This window comes from Narcine bancroftii, chromosome 12 (assembly GCF_036971445.1).
Source record: "Narcine bancroftii isolate sNarBan1 chromosome 12, sNarBan1.hap1, whole genome shotgun sequence".
Lineage (NCBI taxonomy): Eukaryota > Metazoa > Chordata > Chondrichthyes > Torpediniformes > Narcinidae > Narcine > Narcine bancroftii.
Window position 1 is genome coordinate 6,685,096 of NC_091480.1, and position 19,006 is coordinate 6,704,101.

The window sequence follows — 19,006 nt, forward strand, 5'->3', positions numbered from 1 at the left end:
AGTAAAGATCTACGGCCATACTGCAACTTGCGCTTGATTAAGTAACATCCAATCACAGATTGGTCTGTGATTGTGACCATGGTCAACATAAGGTATAATGGTAGCCAGTATACACCTAAATTATACAGTACATGTATGTAATTGAATTCTATAATATATACATGTGTATGTACGATATAGAGGTTTAAGTAATTTGTGTGTGTGTGTCATGGTATCTTGTGTTGAACAGTTTATTTCACCTTCAATGTCTGACTTGTGGCCAATGTGTGTGTGTGTTTATATATAAAAAAAAACCAAAAAAAAAACAAAAAAAAAACCAACAACTTGCCCCTGATGTCTCCCCTAAGTGTTCCTCCCTTCATTTTTAACAGATGTCCTCTGGCATTTGCTGTTTTTTCCCTGGGGGGAAAAAGGAGCTGGCTGTCTACCTTATCTGTGCCTTTCAGGATCTTGCAGACCTTTATTAAGTCACCTCTCATCCTTCTTCGCTCCAAAAAGAAAAGTCCTAGTTCTGCTAATCTTGCCTCATAAGACTTATTTTCCAATCCAGGCAACATCTTGGTAAATCTCCTCTGTCCCCTCTCCATAGCTTCCATAGCCTTCCTATGAGGTGACTGAAACACAATCCTCTGTGTGGGCTCACCAGAGATTTGTAGAATTGCAACGTGACCTCTCAACTCCTGAACTCAAATAAATAAATAAATAAATAGTAGAGTTGCATTAAAAAGACAAGTTTAAAAAAAACGTATCTATATAATTGTGCCAGCAAGGCATAGAATGAAAAGGCCATTCAGCTCATCAAACGTGCTTCTTTCCGCAGATCGTATGGAACTTTGCATGAACTGTGCTGATTCAACCGAATCATTGATCTTTAAATTTAATCCAGTTAAGCCCCAGTCGCCCAAATCAATTCTTCAACCAATTACTTCAATAAACGATGTATTTGCTGTTACCTCCAGCCTAGTAACAGAACCATCATTGATTATCTCAGTTTGCACAAATTCCTGGAGCCCAACAATTACAAAAATTTTTGGAAGAGTCTCAGGATGTATATGGATAATAAATGATTTCCATTTTTATGTGTCCTAAAGTCAGGAAAAGCTCAAAAATCACTCAAGGTGATGACCATACCCCCGCAGTATTGTAATGAGTGGCATGAAATGCACTTAAGACTGATAAGCAGGAATAATTACTTAAAGTGGAGAGAGGAAACCATTTCTGCTGCTCGTAGGTGCGGGCATCAAACCTTTGAACTTAATAATTCCGGGATCTTGTTCATGTGTATGGTGTTTAAAACCTGCAGATGTAAAGTAATCGTTGGCCTCCATACATGCTCTGGCAAAATGTTTGTTACACATAACCACAGTGCAAGCATGTTTAACGTAATTAATATCAGCTCCAAATTTCTGCTACATTTAACAATTCAACCTAATCAGCCATGATGTATCAAAGAGGAGCTGCATGCCCCTGATGAAGGTGATACATGAAACTGCTTTTTTACTTTTTCTCAAATTTTATAACTCACATGGTCAGGAGACAGGATTTCAGTTTAATATCTCTTCTAATTTTTGACTCCGTCGGAGTGTTCATCTTTTTCAGAGTGCAATGTGAAATGTTGCTCTTCAAATCAAAGATGCATTAAAATTATGATCCTTTATCAGTTGCTTTATTGATTGGATGAAAGAAAATTCATCTAATCTTTACTGTAATTGTCTGTAAGCTTTCTGCATTATCTGATGCTGACAATGGGCCAAGCAACTTACTGGGCTGTCTAGTTAAGATAAAGTATGCAACATATAGCATTACATCCCAAAACATGAGTATGTTGGCCTGTTAATTTCTTACAGTGATTCGCAGTATATTCAATGGTTTTTTTTTTCTTGCCTGCAGCAAGGACATGTTTGCAACTATGGAGGTTATTGGCCAGTTTAATCTGGGATTTATTGTCACCAAGTTGGAATCAGACCTGTTCATTGTTGACCAGCATGCCACTGATGAGAAGTACAACTTTGAGATGCTGCAACAACACACCATTCTTCAAGGTCAAAAACTGATAGCGTAAGGCTTTTGCTTCTTGTGCATCCGGTGTGTTTTTTTTTTTAATAAAAGCTTTCCACTGAACAGGTATTTTGGAATTTCTGCCCACGAAGGCAGTTTCCTCATTAACAATGGAGCAGAAGTGAGTGAAGGATGGTGCATCTGTAGAAGTTGTTGAAGGACAAAGTGGGAGAGGCATGCTGAACATCCTTGATCTTCTAAGAGAGTTGAGATGTTGGGGCATTCTCTTGACTGTTACAGAAAACGTGGTTGGTCCAGGTCAGGTCACTGGAATTGTTTACTGTATATGCAGTTGTATAGGATGACGTGTATAGAACAACCCTGGAATTTCCATCTAAAATGTTGATTTTAAGCGATATCCTTTGTACAAGATGAACCCCACCCCCCCACCCCCCAGGAAAAAAATCTGGCATTGACTGCTGACCAGTGGATGCTGTTAAAAACAAATCACAATATTTTAATAACAAATGATCATTTAAAGGTTTAAACTTTATTTGGATATTTTAAAATAAACCACTGTTGGCTCCTGTAACAGACTATTTAAAGCCTGAACAGAGCCGACAACAGTTGGACCAGGCAGATGGGCATTGCGATTTCACAGTTAGCTAATGGGGCATGTGCAAGATTGCATTGGAGCTGGCGGGAAGATGGCAGCAGTGTTGTGACTTCATCTTCAAGGTAGGAATTTTGTATAGGATGACCCTGATTTTAAGGTAAAAATTTTAAGTTTCTATCATTCCCATACAACGCATATACGGTACTTCGAAGTCCTTGAAGATATTTATTCATTCCATGCAAGCACCATTGTTGTGGATACGGTTGTGACTTCTCTCTCTCTCTCTCTCTCTCTCTTTCTTTTGAAGGGCCAAATGGTCTCTTTTTGTGCCATAACAATTTTTTGTTTATAACAAGGATTTTCTCTTTTGATTCCATAATTTCAGACCCCAAAATCTTCATTTAACAGCAGTGAGTGAAAATATACTGATGGAAAACATGGACATCTTCAGAAAGAATGGGTTTGATTTCATTACAAATGAGCAAGGTTGGTTTGACATTTTTTACTTAAAACATAGGGCAGAGGCTTTGTTCAATGGTCATATGGGAAACATCTGAAACTTTGAACCACAGCCCTTTGAGGTGTAGATGCCCCGTTTCTTTCCATCTCCTGCTGACCGATGGGTTTTCTTTTTGTCTTTCGCGGTTCTCTATACAGCACTTCCCACTGAGAGGGTGAAGCTGGTTTCCCTGCCAATGAGCAAGAACTGGACTTTTGGTGTGCAAGACATTGAGGAGCTGATTTTCATGTTGAGCGACAGCCCCGGGGTTATGTGTCGGCCATCCCGAGTGAGACAAATGTTTGCTTCCAGAGCCTGCAGGAAATCAGTAAGTGCTGCTCAGTGTTTCCACTAGTAAGTATCTTGAATGATTACCAGATGGCTGTAATGCAGCCATTCTCAATGGGGGCCCTACAGACCCTCTAGGGTCCTGGCAGACCTCTTTCTCCCCCCCCCCCCCCTCAATTTGTGCATCCACCTCTTCCAATGAATCGGGCTTGGGGAAATTAAGGTGGCTTCTGCTTGCACTGCAATGATTCTCGATGAAATGCATGTGTGGCAGAGTTATGCAGTGCTTTTAAGGGACATTTCTACAGCAGATAAATTGGCATGAGAAGAATGCAGACTTAGTTTGAGCAAATGGGATTAGTGTAGATGAGCAAGAAAGTCCAAGTGTTTTGCCCCACAACTTCTATACTCCTTTCCATCTACACATTTGCCCATGCTCAGTCAGAATCCTTCCATGCCTTTCTTATTCAAAGTAGTAATTGTGTCTGAACACTTCATCTGGCAGTGACTTCCAGAATCTATGCCCTCTTGTGTTTTTATATCCCTGCTATGGGAGAAAGATTCTAACAATCCATCCATGTAAAGTACGACCAAAAGTCCAGACTGCTCAGGGATTGGGCCAGTCCGGATGTTCAGATTTTCCAGATTCTTGGGCCATACTTTCAAAATTCAAAAGAAGAGCTGAAAGGGAAAATTTTGAGTTTATTCATTAGCAAATACAGTGTGCTTCATTTATCAAATGAAGAAAAATAAAGTCAACAAGCGCGGTCGCTAGTTGCCGCTATGCAACTGTGTTGCTTATGCATGCACGCAAAATCCCGCTAAATTAAAAAGGTTTGAGAGTTTCAAACTCTAGACTCTTGGTTAGTTTGGATTTTTGGCATCTGGATTTTTGGACTTCTATTAGGTCACCCCTCACCCGCCTATGCTTTAGAGAAAACTAACTTAGCCTATCTTAATTTTTCACCATATCTAAAATATTCCAATCAAGACTACATTCCAGTGATTCTCCTCTGCAATCCCTAGAGCATCCACATCCTTCCTTTGTTGTGGCAACCAGATCTCCGCACAATACTCCAAGTGCTGCCTAATCAGTGTTTTGTAAAGATACAACCCTCTCAACTTTTATATTCAATGCTCTGACTTAAGGCAAATGAGCTATGAGCCTTCTTCATCATCGCATTTACTGCTATTGTAACTTTGATGGAACTGGGCTTATCTCCAAGGTCTCTCCACCTTGCCAATAACTACAAACGTTCTATCCCTATTTGACTATGAAATGCATCACCTCACAACTTGTTGGGATTAAATAGCTTTGCCCAAAGTCTTACATCCTGCTGTAACCATCCTTCCTTCTATCCATTGCACAACCAACTTTTTAGCATCATCTGCAGATTTGCTCATCATACTTCCTACATTTACATTCAAGTTTTTGATATCAGAAACTACAAAGCTCTCAGCACTGTATGGTTGAGGAAACTAAACTGCAAAGCAACTTCCTGTTAAATAACCCTATAATTTACTGTATATGTTGGCATATAAGGCAACTGGGTATTCAAGACGACCCCAGAATTTTCATTTTAGTTGTAGGTTTTGAGGTATACTTGCTGTATAATACTGTATAAGTCATTGTTTTTGAGAATCAGAATTTATTGACATGAACATGTCATGAAATTCTTTGCTTTCTGGCAGCATTACAGTGCAAATATTGCTATAAATAAATTGTGCAAGAAAATAGGACAAAATGAGGTAGTGTCTGTGCTCCATTGTCCAGGAGATGAGGGCAGTACTGAGACAAAATCTTGAACCCAAGTAAGGTACCCATGTCTTTATATTTTTCGACACCTGCCGTCATTTGTTCATACCTTAATGAAGCATTGATTATCTTTGCTACATAAAGTACATTGTTTGTCCTGCTGAGTTTCTCCAGCTTTGTGTTTTTTATGTCATACAACTGTTTATCAACAGGTGATGATTGGGACTGCACTTACTATCAGCGAGATGAAGAAGATGGTTACCCACATGGGTGAGATAGAGCATCCCTGGAATTGCCCACATGGACGGCCAACCATGAGACATCTAATCAACTTGGACATGATATCTGTGGAATGAATATCATCGTGTTACCACTGTAGTGCTTTGCATTCCGGGTGTGTTTCCAGGAAGGGACCATACTAATGAAATCAGCCCAACATGTGGTCTCGCTAGTATTGCATCTAAAGATATGAAGATTAGATATAAATGTATACGTATACTGGCAGTACTACTATGCTGGAAAACTTGCACAGACTCCTGCTCTCCCTGCTGTGCTGGGAATCTGCAATCTAGCATTTAATTTCCCCTGGAAATTCCCGCAGATGCGGGAATTGGAGCATCAAAGAATCTGCTGAAAGTACTGTTATTTCAGGTGGGAATCCTTCATGATCTCTGACTTGCTGAAAGGTTTCCACCTGAAACATCGACCATTCTTTTTTTTCTTCTGCTGATGCTGCTCGACTCAGAGTTGCTATATTGCTATTTATTGCATTGAATTGCTCGTACCTCTGTGTCCAGGTGTTGCCTGTAAGTTCAGCCAGGCTGGGGACGAAGGACTCGGGGCTGCACTCTGGCCAGCTGGGTCAGCATTGCGGGGTGGTCAAACTCAAAGGAAGCTCCCTCACCGAGCCATGAGGAAGTTCATTGCTGGGGGAGTGCTGACAGAGGTCAGGGATTAGCACATTCCCAGCCAACAAGAAGGAATGAGGGGGTCTGCACCAACTACCTAGCACAGAAGCCTGGAGTCTGAGCAATTGCAGCAGAGTGCATCATTGTGAGTGTTCAGATCGAAGGATCAAGAGCTCTGCAGGTTTGCACTGTTGGGTACTAGAACATATTTTCAGATGCAATTACATTGTACAGTAGTAAATGACCCTCCTTTTGCAATAGTGTACAAGATTGTGAAGTTTTGATCAATACTTTAGTTGTGGGAAAAATCTAATAATTTGTTTAAAAATTATAATTTTAATGGAAATTAAACTTTTTGTACCTGTTTACAAATCAAATAAGTTCATTAATTCTTAGCTGAGTGCTTCACAATGCCATTCAGTATTCTTTTATTGCCATATAGTAGTACAGAACAAATAATATTACACACAATTGCCCTCTACCTGCCAGAAGGCAGACAAAGAGATGCCAGTTGTTGCCCTTATGGTAAGAGAGCGAGAAGCAAAAGAGAGTCCCCTCAGAGGCACTGAGTGTTCATGGATTTTCATTAGGGATGAAGCTTGGTGAACCTACCCCATTGCCCATGGTAACATGGAATATAGACTGATTGGGTTAAAGTTACATGCCTAATTATACTCTACTGTAACACAATATAGATATGGGTTTGTATGTGACCGACACTAACTAACCCTGGCCCAATTTATCTGTATTCTGTTACACTAGACAGAGTGGTGATGAAAAGAAAGTGCATTATTTCCCTTCATTGGTGCTGGTAAAGATGGGGAGGGGGGGAGAGATGGGAAGCATTTCAACCATGTGCTCCTCTGTGCCCCACAGCGCTCAGGGGGTGGACGTTCGCAACCGCATGTCCGGACCAGCCGGAGCCTCGCGGCGCTTCGTCGTCCGTGTGCGCAGGCGCGCGAAGCGGTCACCTTGGCCACCGCGGCCCACCATGCCAACATGGCGAAGGGGCTGAAGAAGAAGAAGAAAGGGAAGGACGAGAAGGACAAACTCAAACCGAAGAGAGGGAAGTCGGGGGGAGAGCTGGCGGAAGAGACGGTGGTCCCGGAGCCGGAGCCGGAGCAGACGGAGGGGGCCGTGACGTGCCGCGTGGTGCCCGAGGCGGAGGAGACCGGGCCCGGGGAGCGCGGGAGCCCCGCGGGGTGGTCCGAGGCCAGCGCCCCCCTCTCCGAGGAGCCGATACTCCCCAAGTTGATTGTGCAGAGGTGCGGGAACCCCGCCGGTCTGGCAGCGCCCAGAGGAGATGCATTGGCGACATCCCGGGTCTGAGCCCTTCTCCAAGGAAGAAACAAAACACGGGAAACCTCCGAACATTGGCAGTGGCGGCTGGGGGGAGGCAGCCAGGCCAACAAAAGGAGGTCATGGGCTGTGATAAGAGGAGAGGTGAGAATTGATTTTGTCTGTGTGAAAGGAGACAGAGCAGAGGAAAGGGGGTGGGGTGGGTTGGGGGGGGGGGGTAATGAAAGCCATCGGGTTGGAGCGCACCAAATGGAAAATGAGGCATTGCTCCTTCTCCAGTTTGCGGGTGGAGGCAGTGCGTGAGATGTCAGCAAGGGAGCGGCACGGGGAGTTGAAATGGGTGGGCTCGCCGTTGCGGCAGACAGAGCCGAGGTGCTCAACAGAGCTGGCTTTCATTAAACCCCGCACCCCCCCCCCCCCATTTCTTCCCTCTGCTACCTTTTCTCATTGTCTCCTTTCACACAGACAAAATCAATTCTCACCTCTCCCCTTATCATATACAATTAATTCCTTTTGTTGGTCTGGACTCCTCCCCGAACCAGCATTGTCCCTTTTCCGAGATTTCCTGGGTTTTTTTTTTTGCTTATTCCTTGAAGAAGGGCTCAGGCAATATACTGTATCTTTATCTCCTTTGGGCGCTGCAAGAACGGCTGAGTTCCTCCAGCATTTCAGTGTGCTTTTACTATAATCATAGAATCTGTAGACTTTCGTGCTTCACTTGGTCATCTGATTCAATGGGATCATGGCTGATTGGGCTTGGACTCAGCTCCACTTACCCATCCATTCCCCATAACCCTTCATAGCCACGCCATTTCAAAATATCGATCTAAGCCATAAATACATCTCATGAGGCAGTCTCTTGCTGCTTTCTTGTGCAGAGGATTCCACAGATTCACTGCTCTCTGGGAGAAGCAGTTCCTCCTCATTGCCCTTCAAGATTCTTTTATTGTCATGTAATAAAACGGAAAATGTTGTATATTACATGAAATTTCCTTTAGCTTTACATAAGTGTTGCCATGAGCATTTCCCTGCACCCCTAACAATAGGAGAAAGAGAAGCAAAAGTCCCCTCAGAGGCTGAGTGTCCATGGATTCGCCTCCAGCATTCCTGCAGCCCTACTCCTTTTCGATCGATAGGCAACCTGAGCTCCAGATCCAAACCTCTGATATGATCAGGAAGCCCTCAACACCCTCTCGAATCCCAGTTCCAATATCATTAACAGCCCACAGCCTGTGTGGGTCCCTCAGCCACTGAGCCCCCCGCTGCTGTGGTCACCGTCATTTTTTATTGGCTTGGTCACTAGGATTAATTCCCCTATTCTGTAATTGGCAGGATTAGAACCATCTCAAATTCTGAGGTTAGGACGAATTTAAGTTTAGTGAGAAACAAAATCAGTAAAGAAATGATGAAATCAATTATAATAATTGTGAAGTGAGCAATGTGTTTATTTCTCTAAACTTTCTAAAGGATCCATTTCTTTTAAAGCTATGAAGGGGAGACAGTGCAAGGTCTTTATGAAGGTTTAGGGATTGCCCATTTTCAAGGAGGTCATATCTATGAAGTAAGTGGAATTCTAATGTGATATTCATCTTCTGATCACATATTCTCTGTGCAATGAACATTGTGAAATTTTAGCATAGATTGTTATATTGGCCCTCACCCAATATTGGGCCTTGGGCCTATTTATACAATGAAAAAATTATTGTGATGGCCCCACCACCCGAATTCCATGAATTTCTATACCACACTTTTGAAAAGTTTTCTCCCAAAATTCAATTTATTGACAGTGTATTATTTCATTACATTGTCATCAGTCTTTTCGTGCAATACTCACCCAAGTTTTGCCATGCTGACACGTCAGAAAACTTTTTTACTTCTGAGCACACTTAGTGGAAAGTTCTTTGAACAACCATTTAGCATTGTTTGCCTCCCAACATTACACTATACAATGAAGTAACTTGACCGAACAGTGAAATAAAACATTGTTAAATGCTGTTTACACTATATTGCAGATCATGATCATCAGCCCATTTTACAAAGTAATAAAACAGACACACTTTGGGTTGATATTTTTGGTACTTTGTCAGTTGAGAAATAAATTACTGCTGCATTATGGTTTACAATTTGAATTTATGATCATTTTCACTTTAGGCACTAGTTCTAAGGGTTGATCCTTCATATTTTGGCACAGGGCATGTTTTCGGAAGGTCTGATGCACGGTACAGGCAGCTACCTTTGGGCAAATGGAATGAAGTATGAAGTAAGAAAACTCCAATATACTGTACGTTCTCCTCCCTGTCTTGTGTCTTGTCACTGCAGTGGATCTCTGATGCTCATCAAATGCCTCTATAATGAGATACTGTATATCACTTCAATCATTGCTGCAGAATCTTCATGCTTGTGTAGAATAATCTCTTTCAAGAGCCTTGCAGATTCTATCCTATCCCAGTCCTGATGCCTGGATCTCACAAGCCAGATGTCAGTAGCCTGAGGCCTTCATCCATTGAGCCCTTCAACAGTCTGCTGCTGTGGTCTCCTACCTTGCAGGGTCCTTTCCCAGGCTTCATCTCGGTGCGGTTGTTATTCTCCCGCTCTGGTGCTCTGCTGCTACCTGGATCCCGTAACCCTTGAGATCTAGGCTGCCATCATCTTGGGCACTGGACTCTGTGGACATCGATTAAATTTAGACTATTTGTCAATGCTGCCAAATTTACACCCCATTAACCTACATCCCCAGTACGATTTTGAACGATGGGAGGAAACTTGAGCCCCCAGAGAAAACAAACACAGACACGGGGAGAATGTACAAACTCCTTACAGACAGTGCAGGATTCAAACCCAGGTCCAGTTCCGATCACTGGAGCTGTAAAGGCATTGCGCTAACTGCTACACCAACTGGGCTACCCTAAAAAAATCTTTAAAAAAATTCTCCATCAGCCCAAAGCTAGGCAGTTTAAACTTGTACAGGACCTCAAAAGCAGAAATTTCAGAGACGTGTTTCAGATGTGGGACTGAGACAGGAACTTTTCTACATGCCACATGGTCGTGTGTGAAGGCGAGGTCATTTTGGCAAGACATCACAGAAAAATTAACCAGGATAACAGGAGTGGCCCTTATGGAAGACCCGCAGCTATATCTATTTTATGGAAATAAGTAACAAATTGATCAAATATCAGATTTCATTTATAAAAATAGCACTGGTGGTAGCAAAGAAAATGTATTGCGCTCACTTGGAAGTCTGACTCCCCTCTACACCACAATGGACTGCGGAAATGAATAGCTGTATACCTATGGAAAAAAAATCAATATAGCTTAATGAATAAATATGACATTTTTGAAAAGATCTGGCAGCTATACTTGGACTACATAGGGGGCCCGCTGCGCAGCTCAGACGGCAAAGTCCTCCTCAGCGACAAGATCTCCATCCTCAACCGATGGTCAGAACACTTCCAATCTCTTTTCAGTGCCAACCGCTCAGTCCAAGATTCCGCCCTGCTCCAGCTCCCTCAACAGCCCCTAAGGCTAGAGCTGGATGAGGTCCTCACCCGGGAAGAGACATGTAAGGCAATTGAACAACTGAAAAGTGGCAAAGCAGCAGATATGGATGGAATCCCCCCAGAGGTCTGGAAGGCTGGCGGCAAAACTCTGCAAGCCAAACTGCATGAGTTTTTCAAGCTTTGCTGGGACCAAGGAAAATTGCCTCAGGACCTTCGTGATGCCATCATCATCACCCTGTACAAAAACAAAGGCGAGAAATCAGACTGCTCAAACTACAGGGGAATCACGCTGCTCTCCATTGTAGGCAAAATCTTCGCTAGGATTCTCCTAAATAGAATAATACCTAGTGTCGCCGAGAATGTTCTCCCAGAATCACAGTGTGGCTTTCGCGCAAACAGAGGAACTACTGACATGGTCTTTGCCCTCAGACAGCTCCAAGAAAAGTGCAGAGAACAAAACAAAGGACTCTACATCACCTTTGTTGACCTCACCAAAGCCTTCGACACCGTGAGCAGGAAAGGGCTTTGGCAAATACTAGAGCGCCTCGGATGCCCCCCAAAGTTCCTCAACATGGTTATCCAACTGCATGAAAACCAACAAGGTCGGGTCAGATACAGCAATGAGCTCTCTGAACCCTTCTCCATTAACAATGGCGTGAAGCAAGGCTGCGTTCTCGCACCAACCCTCTTCATAAATCTGATATATATATATATATATATATATATACACACCCAAAAGTGATTTCCCCAATTGTATTCTATATATATATTTAAAAGATTTGTAAGCTCTGACAGTGTGCGGATCTATATGTATGGAAAGGAGAAGGGATTGTTTTGTTTTTGTTATTTGTTGTTGGTAAGAAAAAGTTTAATATATTTTTGAAATAAATCAAAAATAAAATATTCAAAAAAATGTGTAAAGAGCCATTGGGCAACTGACAATTCACAGGTCAAAGTTCCCATCCAAGATACTTGAACTTGATACACCCAGTACAGCACCAATCCATTGTTGAAATTACTTCCATCAGATGTAATGTTAAGCAGTGACACTTGATAGTAGCAAAGATTACCTAACATCATAACCAAAGAGTTGGGTGATTAACTCAAATCGAACACTGCATTTCCTCTGTAACTATTGTGGTAGCAGTATAAAAGTATTTCATTAGCTTTAAAGTGCTTTGGGTTATTGGGAGCTTGAGAAAGGTACAGAAGTACATATATTAGAATTTTTTTTCAGGGAGATTTTTCAGTGAACACTCCTTCAGGTCATGGCACTTACATTTGGACTGATGGCAGCACCTATGTGGGTGATGTGAAAAATGGAATACGCCACGGACAGGGGGTATTCACAAGTGCTGATCAATCTATTTCTTACACTGGAGAGTGGTACCACAGCAAGAGGCATGGAAAGGTAAGAGTTAATATGTTATCATTTTTAGAGTTGAGTTTATTGTCACGTGAACAGAGGTACAGTGAAAAGCTTTGTTTTGAGTGCTATTCAGGCATGGCAAAAAAAAAATTGGCGCTCTTCAGAGACATTTAGAATTTGAAATTCACAGAAAGCATGTCGAGAACAAAGTAATGAGATTAATTGTGGCAGCGGTCAAACTGGGTTTCTATCATTTTAACACAACAGGCAAATCAGATCCATGCACAGCGGCTTCTTGCCATTCCCAAGTGCCACACTGTTGTTGGTGGGCAGAGGGAATCAGGCACAGTTGCTCTGTGCTGTCAGTCATAGTCACCGTAAATTGGCATCCGTAGCCACAGAAACTATTCTGGCTCTGGTTACCATAACCACTGGTGCCTTGGCCTCTGGCTTAGCCATGACCACCATGCATGGTGAATTTAAATCCTCCCCCCCCCCCCCCCCCCCCACTGTATACAGGTTTGATGAGAAGTAGGAACACTGAGCTGATCTGTGGGTTCGATCCCTGCACCCCTGTACTGATCTGAATGCTGCCACTGACAGACTGTGGAGTTGGAGCTGGACTCATGTACTCTGATCGGATTGAAGAGCTGGGACTATAGTGGCGTTGAGAAGGATGAAGTGGGGATTTTATAAAAATGTATAAAATTATGAAAGGAATAGAAAAAATTGAAGCAGGAAGCTTGGTTTCCACTGGCAGATAAATCTTACAGCCATTCTCTGCCTTTTTTTAGCTGTGGCCCCATTTAAGACTGCTCAGGGTTTATGGTGTTCCCCCCTTTCCTGTGAAGCAGTCAAATTTAGTTGTTTTTCTTCTGTACTTCTGTCCATAGAACTATAGAACACTACAGCATGGAAAACAAGCCATTCGGTCCTTCTAGTCTGTGACGAAATATCACTCAACTAGTCCCACTGACCTGCACCCATTCCATGACTCTCCAGTCCTCTCCCACTTATGTATCTCTCCAATTTATTCTTAAAACTTAAGAGTGAGGCTGCATTTACTACGTCAGTTGGCAGCACATTCCATACTCCCTCCACTCTCTGAGTGAAGAAGTTCCCCCTAAACTTTTCCCCTTTTACCTTAAAGCCACGTCCTCTTGTATTTATCTCTCCTAATCTAAGTGGAAAGAGAAAGGTTGTATTTACTCTGTCTATAATCTCCCCTCATTCTTCTTTGCTCCAAGGAATAAAGTCCTAACCTGTTTAATTTTTCTCTGTAACTCAACTCCTGAAGACCCAGCAACATCCCAGTAAATCTTCTCTGCTCTCTCAATCTTATTGTTATCCTTCCTGTAGTTTGGTGACCAGACTCCAATTTTGGCCTAATCAATGTCTTGTACAACTTCTCCATAACATCCCAACTCTTGTACTCAATACTTTGATTTATGAAGGCCAAGATGCCAAAAGCTTTCTTCACAACCCTGGCTACCTGTGATGCCACTTTCAGTACCTTAGTACCCTACCATTTACTGTGTATGTCCTACCTTGGCTTGACCTTCCAAAATACAACACCTCACATTTGTCTGCATGAAATTCCATCTGCCATTTTCTGGCCTTTTTTTTCCAGTTGGTCTAGATCCTTCTGCAAGATTTGAAAGCCTTCCTCTCTGTCCACAACTCCTCCAATCTTAGTGTCATCGGCAAACTTGCTGATCCAATTTACCACATTATCATCTGGATCATTGATACAAACAACAATGGTCCCAGCTTCAATTCCTGAGGCACACCACTCATCACAAGCCTCCAGTCTGAGAAGCAATCATCCATCACCACTCTGTCTTCTTCCATTCAGCCAATTTCAAATCCAGTTTACAATCTCTCCTTGAATGCCCAGTGTCTGAACCTTCTGAACTAATTTCCATGTGGGACTTACTAAAGTCCACATAGACAACATTCACAGTCTTTCTTTTGTCTACTTTCTTGGTAACCTCCTCGAAAAACTCTACAAGATTCATTAAACACGACAAATCCACGCACAAATCCACGCTGACTGTCCTTAATCAGCCCTTGGCTATCCAAATACTTGTATATCCAATCTCTCAGAACACTGTCCAATAATTTACCCACTACTGATGTCAGGCTCACTGTCCTGTAATTTCCTGGTTTACTTTTGGAGCCCTTTTTAAACAATGGGACGACATGAGCTACCCTCCAATCCTCCAGCACCTATATAACCATATAACAGTTTATGGCATGGACACAGGCCATCTCGGCCCTACAAGTCCACGCCAGTTCACTCAACTCCGCTAGCTCTGCCCATAACCTTCTAACCTCACTTCTTCTCTATATAAAAGATTAAAAAAAAATTTCAGTCTGTGGCCCCCATTGAATGTGCTGTGGGCCCAGGTGGAGTGAGCGGCATATAACCCCTGTTGAGAATGGCTGGACTAGAATGAAAGGGACATAGCCTCAAATTTTCGGGGAGTAGATGCAAGACAGGGATGAGGAGGAATTGCTTCTTCCAGTAAGTAGAGAATCTGTAGAATTCTCTGCCCAATGAAGCAGTGGAGGCTGCCTCATTAAATGTATTTAGTACACAGTTCAATAGATTTTTGGAAGAATGGGGAAATGATGGTTATAGGGAACAGATGGGTAAGAAGTAGAGCTGAGTCCACAGCCAGATTAGCTATGATCTTATTGAATGGTGGAGCAGGTTCAATGGGTCAGATGGCCAAGTCCTGCTCTGATTTTTTCAACATGTTCCCATTGCAGTGCTACATCTCACCACAGTCATTCTCCTCATCCCACTATCTTTTCATTCAATTGTTTGGTTGTTACCTTTACGACACCAGAATATGGACAGAAACAATAATAGACCAGAGACGAAGGGACAGTAGTCAAGCACCTTGTCTTTGACAATGAACTGCTGGAGGAACTCAGTAAGTCATGCAGCATCCATGGGTAGAAATGGTCAGTCAGCATTTTGGGGCTGGGCCCTTCGATAAAGTGTTCCAACTTGAAAAGTTAACTGACCATCTCTGCATAGATTTAAACAGGAAAGTCTGCTGTGATTTTAGTACAATATGTAAAAGTACTGGAGAAACTCTGCAGGTCCTGCAGCATCTATAGGAAGTAAAGGGTAGACACTGCCTGTCCTACTGAGTCCCTCCAGAAACTCATTATTTGCTCAAGTTTGGCATGTGATCTTCCCTTTCCTTTCTCAGGGAACAATATACTACAATGAAGAAGGAAGCTCGTGGTATCAAGGTGATTGGGTGAACAATGTCAGGGAAGGCTGGGGCATGAGACGGCAAGTACACTTCTAAGGAAATTCATTTCTCATAACCTCCTGTTAATCAAAAAAAATTCAGATTTTGTATGACAATTGAATTTTCATTTTGTCTTAAACAATAGTTTGAGAAAGTTAGCATTTTGAAAATAATCTGAATTAGGAATATTTGATTTCTTTAAAGAACACAAATAAATTTACATTCTCTAAAAATATTAAAGATGATAAATTATTTAATATGGTTTTCTCGTAATTTTTGTGTTTAAATGAAACTTCCGCTATAAGGGCAAAGCAGATGTTATTACCATGGGAATTTTATTATGTGAAAGTAATTATTCGGGAAGTAAATGCAAGTTATTGATGGAAAGGAAATTATACCAACTGGACTGAACCCCAAGATTTCACTGTTGGTAATTTGAAAATAATGACACTACTTGTCAGAAGGAAAAGAGTGGGTGAAACATGAAAGTCTTCAGATACTGTGATTGCAGTAAAAACACACAGAAATGCTGGAGGAACTCAACCAGTCTTTCAGCGTCCATAGGAGACCAAGATATATTGCTGATGCTTTGGGCCTGAGCCCTTCTTCAAGAAATAAGCAAAGCAGAATGAGCAAAAATCAGGAGGATGGGGGAGGAGTCCAGACCAACTGAAGACTGAATGGATTTCAATATTCTGCACTCTCCAGATTTAGTTGCACTTCATAATCTCATTTTGAACTTGGTCTTCAAGTTTATCATGTGTTTGCATTGGCTGTGTTAGACATGAACTTTAGAGTCTTATTTCATCCTCACATTTTCTTTGTCTTGTGTTGGTCATGTGTTTCTGTTTCAGACATTTTAACTTTGCCTGAAATTATTAAAAGTGGCATTCAGAAGCCTTTCATGAGTAAACATGATATTTTCTCTCTCTTTCTTTTCCCTTTCCAATCTTATCCCCATTTCTGGTTGATGCAGATGTTAATGCCCCTAGAAATGGGCATTATTTATCGGTATACCTGGAGAATGGGGATTTGACTCCTGTTCTGATCTCCACATATTCCTGATCTGACAGTTCATTAAGTAAGAATTGGGTACTAGTTGATTTTCTAAACTTCTTCCCAACCCAATTTCTCCACCCTTCACTAAGTGCTGATTAGTGTTATCTCGAATGATTTATCAGATCCAACTACAGCAGTGAATTTTCACACAAAGTGGTGGGTGCAGAGTAAACGTGGATAGGCTTTTTCAATTAAGAGTGGGGGAGATTCAAACTAGAGGGCATGGTTTAAGATTGAAGGGGGAAAATTATAAGGGGAACATGAGGGGAAATTTCTTTACGCAGAGGGTGGTGGGGATGTGGAATGAGCTTCTGGCAGACGTGGTCGAGGCGGGATCATTGGTTACATTTAAGGAAAGACTGGATCGTTACATGGATAGGAGGGGACGAGAGGGGTATGGACCGGGTGCTGGTCAGTGGGACTAGGAGGGTGGGGATTTGCTACGGCATGGACTAGTAGGGCCGAACTGGCCTGTTCTGTGCTGTAAGTGGTTATATGGAATGTGCTGCCAACAATAATGGAGGAAGCAAGTACAATCGACTCTTTTAAGAGACTATTAACTAGGTTCCTGGAACTGAGAAAGATGGAGAGTTATGCAGTAGGGAAATTCTAGGCCAGTGGTTCTCAACCTTTTTCCATTCACAGACCACTTTAAGCAATCTCTCTGCCATCGGTGCTCTGTGATTAGTAAGGGATTGCTTAAGGTGGTATGTTGGTGGAAAGAAAAAGTTTGAAAACCACGGTTTTAATCGTCCCTCATTGACTGGTTATGTGCACAGTTTCATAAATCTAAAGGAGATGGGCCAAGGGCAATTTTTCTCAAGCACAATATTTCAGTAACAATTGGATCTAGAGCAGTGTTTCTCAATCTTCCCTTCCCATTCACATCCCACCTTAAGCAATCCCTTACTAATCACAGACCACTTATGGCAATAGGGATTACTTAAAGTGATATGTGAATGGAAAGAAAAAGGTTGAGAACCACTGGTCTAGGCAGTTAAGAGGAGGTCATTGGGTCAGTACAACATTGTGGGCTGAAGGGCCTGAACTATGCTGTAGATTTCCATGCCCTAATGGCAGGGAAGACACCAGGTGATTCAGGTGCCTGTCATAGAAAATAATTTTTCGATAGCTTTTACAAAGTGATGAACATTTCATAAAGGATACTACTCAAATATTCTGTGCTGTGAGTCACACTTTAACAAAAGCATGTCTCCCTAGATATATGAGTGGGAATATCTATGAGGGACAGTGGAAAAACTGTACCCGCCATGGAGAAGGCACCATGAGTTGGATTTCTACTAATGAAGAATACACAGGCCAATGGGAAAATGGTATTCAGGTGAGACTGTAAACATCCATGTTATGCTTTCTTCTTGTTAGAGAAGGTTACTATATTAATATAGAAAAATATCCTGCTGTTTCCCTAATGGCTTAGCAAATTCTAAGTTTATAATATGTGAAATCTGGGATTTGCTGAGTGAAAGTTCAGGAGGAAGTAAAGGACATCAATACAAACAGTGATTCCTAATTGTGAACAGGAACTGGATACATGGGTCTAGGAAGGGGTTATCTACACAACTTATAGTGTAACTTTCAAAATTTTCAATCAAGTCAGCAAAAACCCCATCCCATCTTCTTCAGAATAACTCTGTCAAGTAGATGTAAAAAATGTCACATTGTTTTGAAGAAGAGTTCTCTCTGGTTACCTGCACAATCTTTAATTGTCGATCTATGTTATTAAAATAGAATGATCTCATTGCTACCTCTGCAGCTTGTGGAAACTTGTGTGTAAAGTTGACTCATCATTTGTTACAACTCCTCTTCAAAGTACTTAATGGAATGCAATTTGCCAAAGGTACAACTCTCATTCTTTAGTCTTCTCTAGCACTGAAGGGTGTGTTGACCTTGATAAATACAATTTTAAATCTAATCTTGGTACATTTTGAACTTTCTACAAATTGTTCACCTTTGGTAAAACAAAGAAAGACTTGAATTTATTTGTATAGAGCCTTTCATGCCTTGTCCAGGACATTTCAATATTGTAATTTACAATTGCTATTATAACATTGGAAAAACAGTTTGTTCCGAGCAAGTTCCCACAATCAATTCCACTGTATATTTTAATGCTTTACTTTGTAGTGTTGTCTAAGACCAGAACAGCCTGCTGTCCTTTGAACTTGCAGCAAGAGAACTTTTATGTTTACCTAAACGAGCACAAAGGACCTTTCTTTGAGATCTCACTGATGATGCCTCAGTGTAGCAGTTCTTCAGTACTGCACTAGATTCTGTCAAAGATTTTATATTCAAGTCTTTGCAATGGGATTTGAATCCACATAGATTCCTAATATATTCTGTAATGTTATAAATAGCAACATTTCATGTGATAAATTTGTCTCTTATCCACTTTAGCGTTCGTTGTACATTGTTCAATATAACCAGATT

General features: G+C 41.7%; 2 protein-coding genes across 12 annotated transcripts in view; both read left to right on the forward strand.

Annotated features, from left to right (window-relative positions):
- The window catches only part of pms2 (PMS1 homolog 2, mismatch repair system component), a 29,339-nt gene extending 22,894 nt beyond the window's left edge, over positions 1-6,445 (forward strand). For all 3 annotated transcript variants that reach the window (XM_069906710.1, XM_069906712.1, XM_069906711.1), the window contains 4 exons: positions 1,891-2,058; positions 3,000-3,100; positions 3,272-3,441; positions 5,370-6,445. In XM_069906710.1, coding sequence (XP_069762811.1) covers positions 1,891-2,058; positions 3,000-3,100; positions 3,272-3,441; positions 5,370-5,513 — 583 coding nt within the window. In that variant the 3' untranslated portion in view covers positions 5,514-6,445. The remainder of the gene's footprint in view (positions 1-1,890; positions 2,059-2,999; positions 3,101-3,271; positions 3,442-5,369) is intronic.
- Positions 6,446-6,966: 521 nt separating this feature from the next.
- rsph10b (radial spoke head 10 homolog B) overlaps positions 6,967-19,006 on the forward strand; it is a 38,243-nt gene continuing 26,203 nt past the window's right edge. For 3 of the 9 annotated variants that reach the window (XM_069906138.1, XM_069906141.1, XM_069906142.1), the window contains exons 1-6: positions 6,967-7,330; positions 8,850-8,925; positions 9,556-9,645; positions 12,099-12,272; positions 15,458-15,543; positions 17,783-17,903. In XM_069906138.1, the coding sequence (XP_069762239.1) occupies positions 7,065-7,330; positions 8,850-8,925; positions 9,556-9,645; positions 12,099-12,272; positions 15,458-15,543; positions 17,783-17,903 (813 nt within the window). In that variant the 5' untranslated portion in view covers positions 6,967-7,064. The other 6 variants (XM_069906139.1, XM_069906144.1, XM_069906143.1 and 3 more) reach the window with 6 other exon arrangements.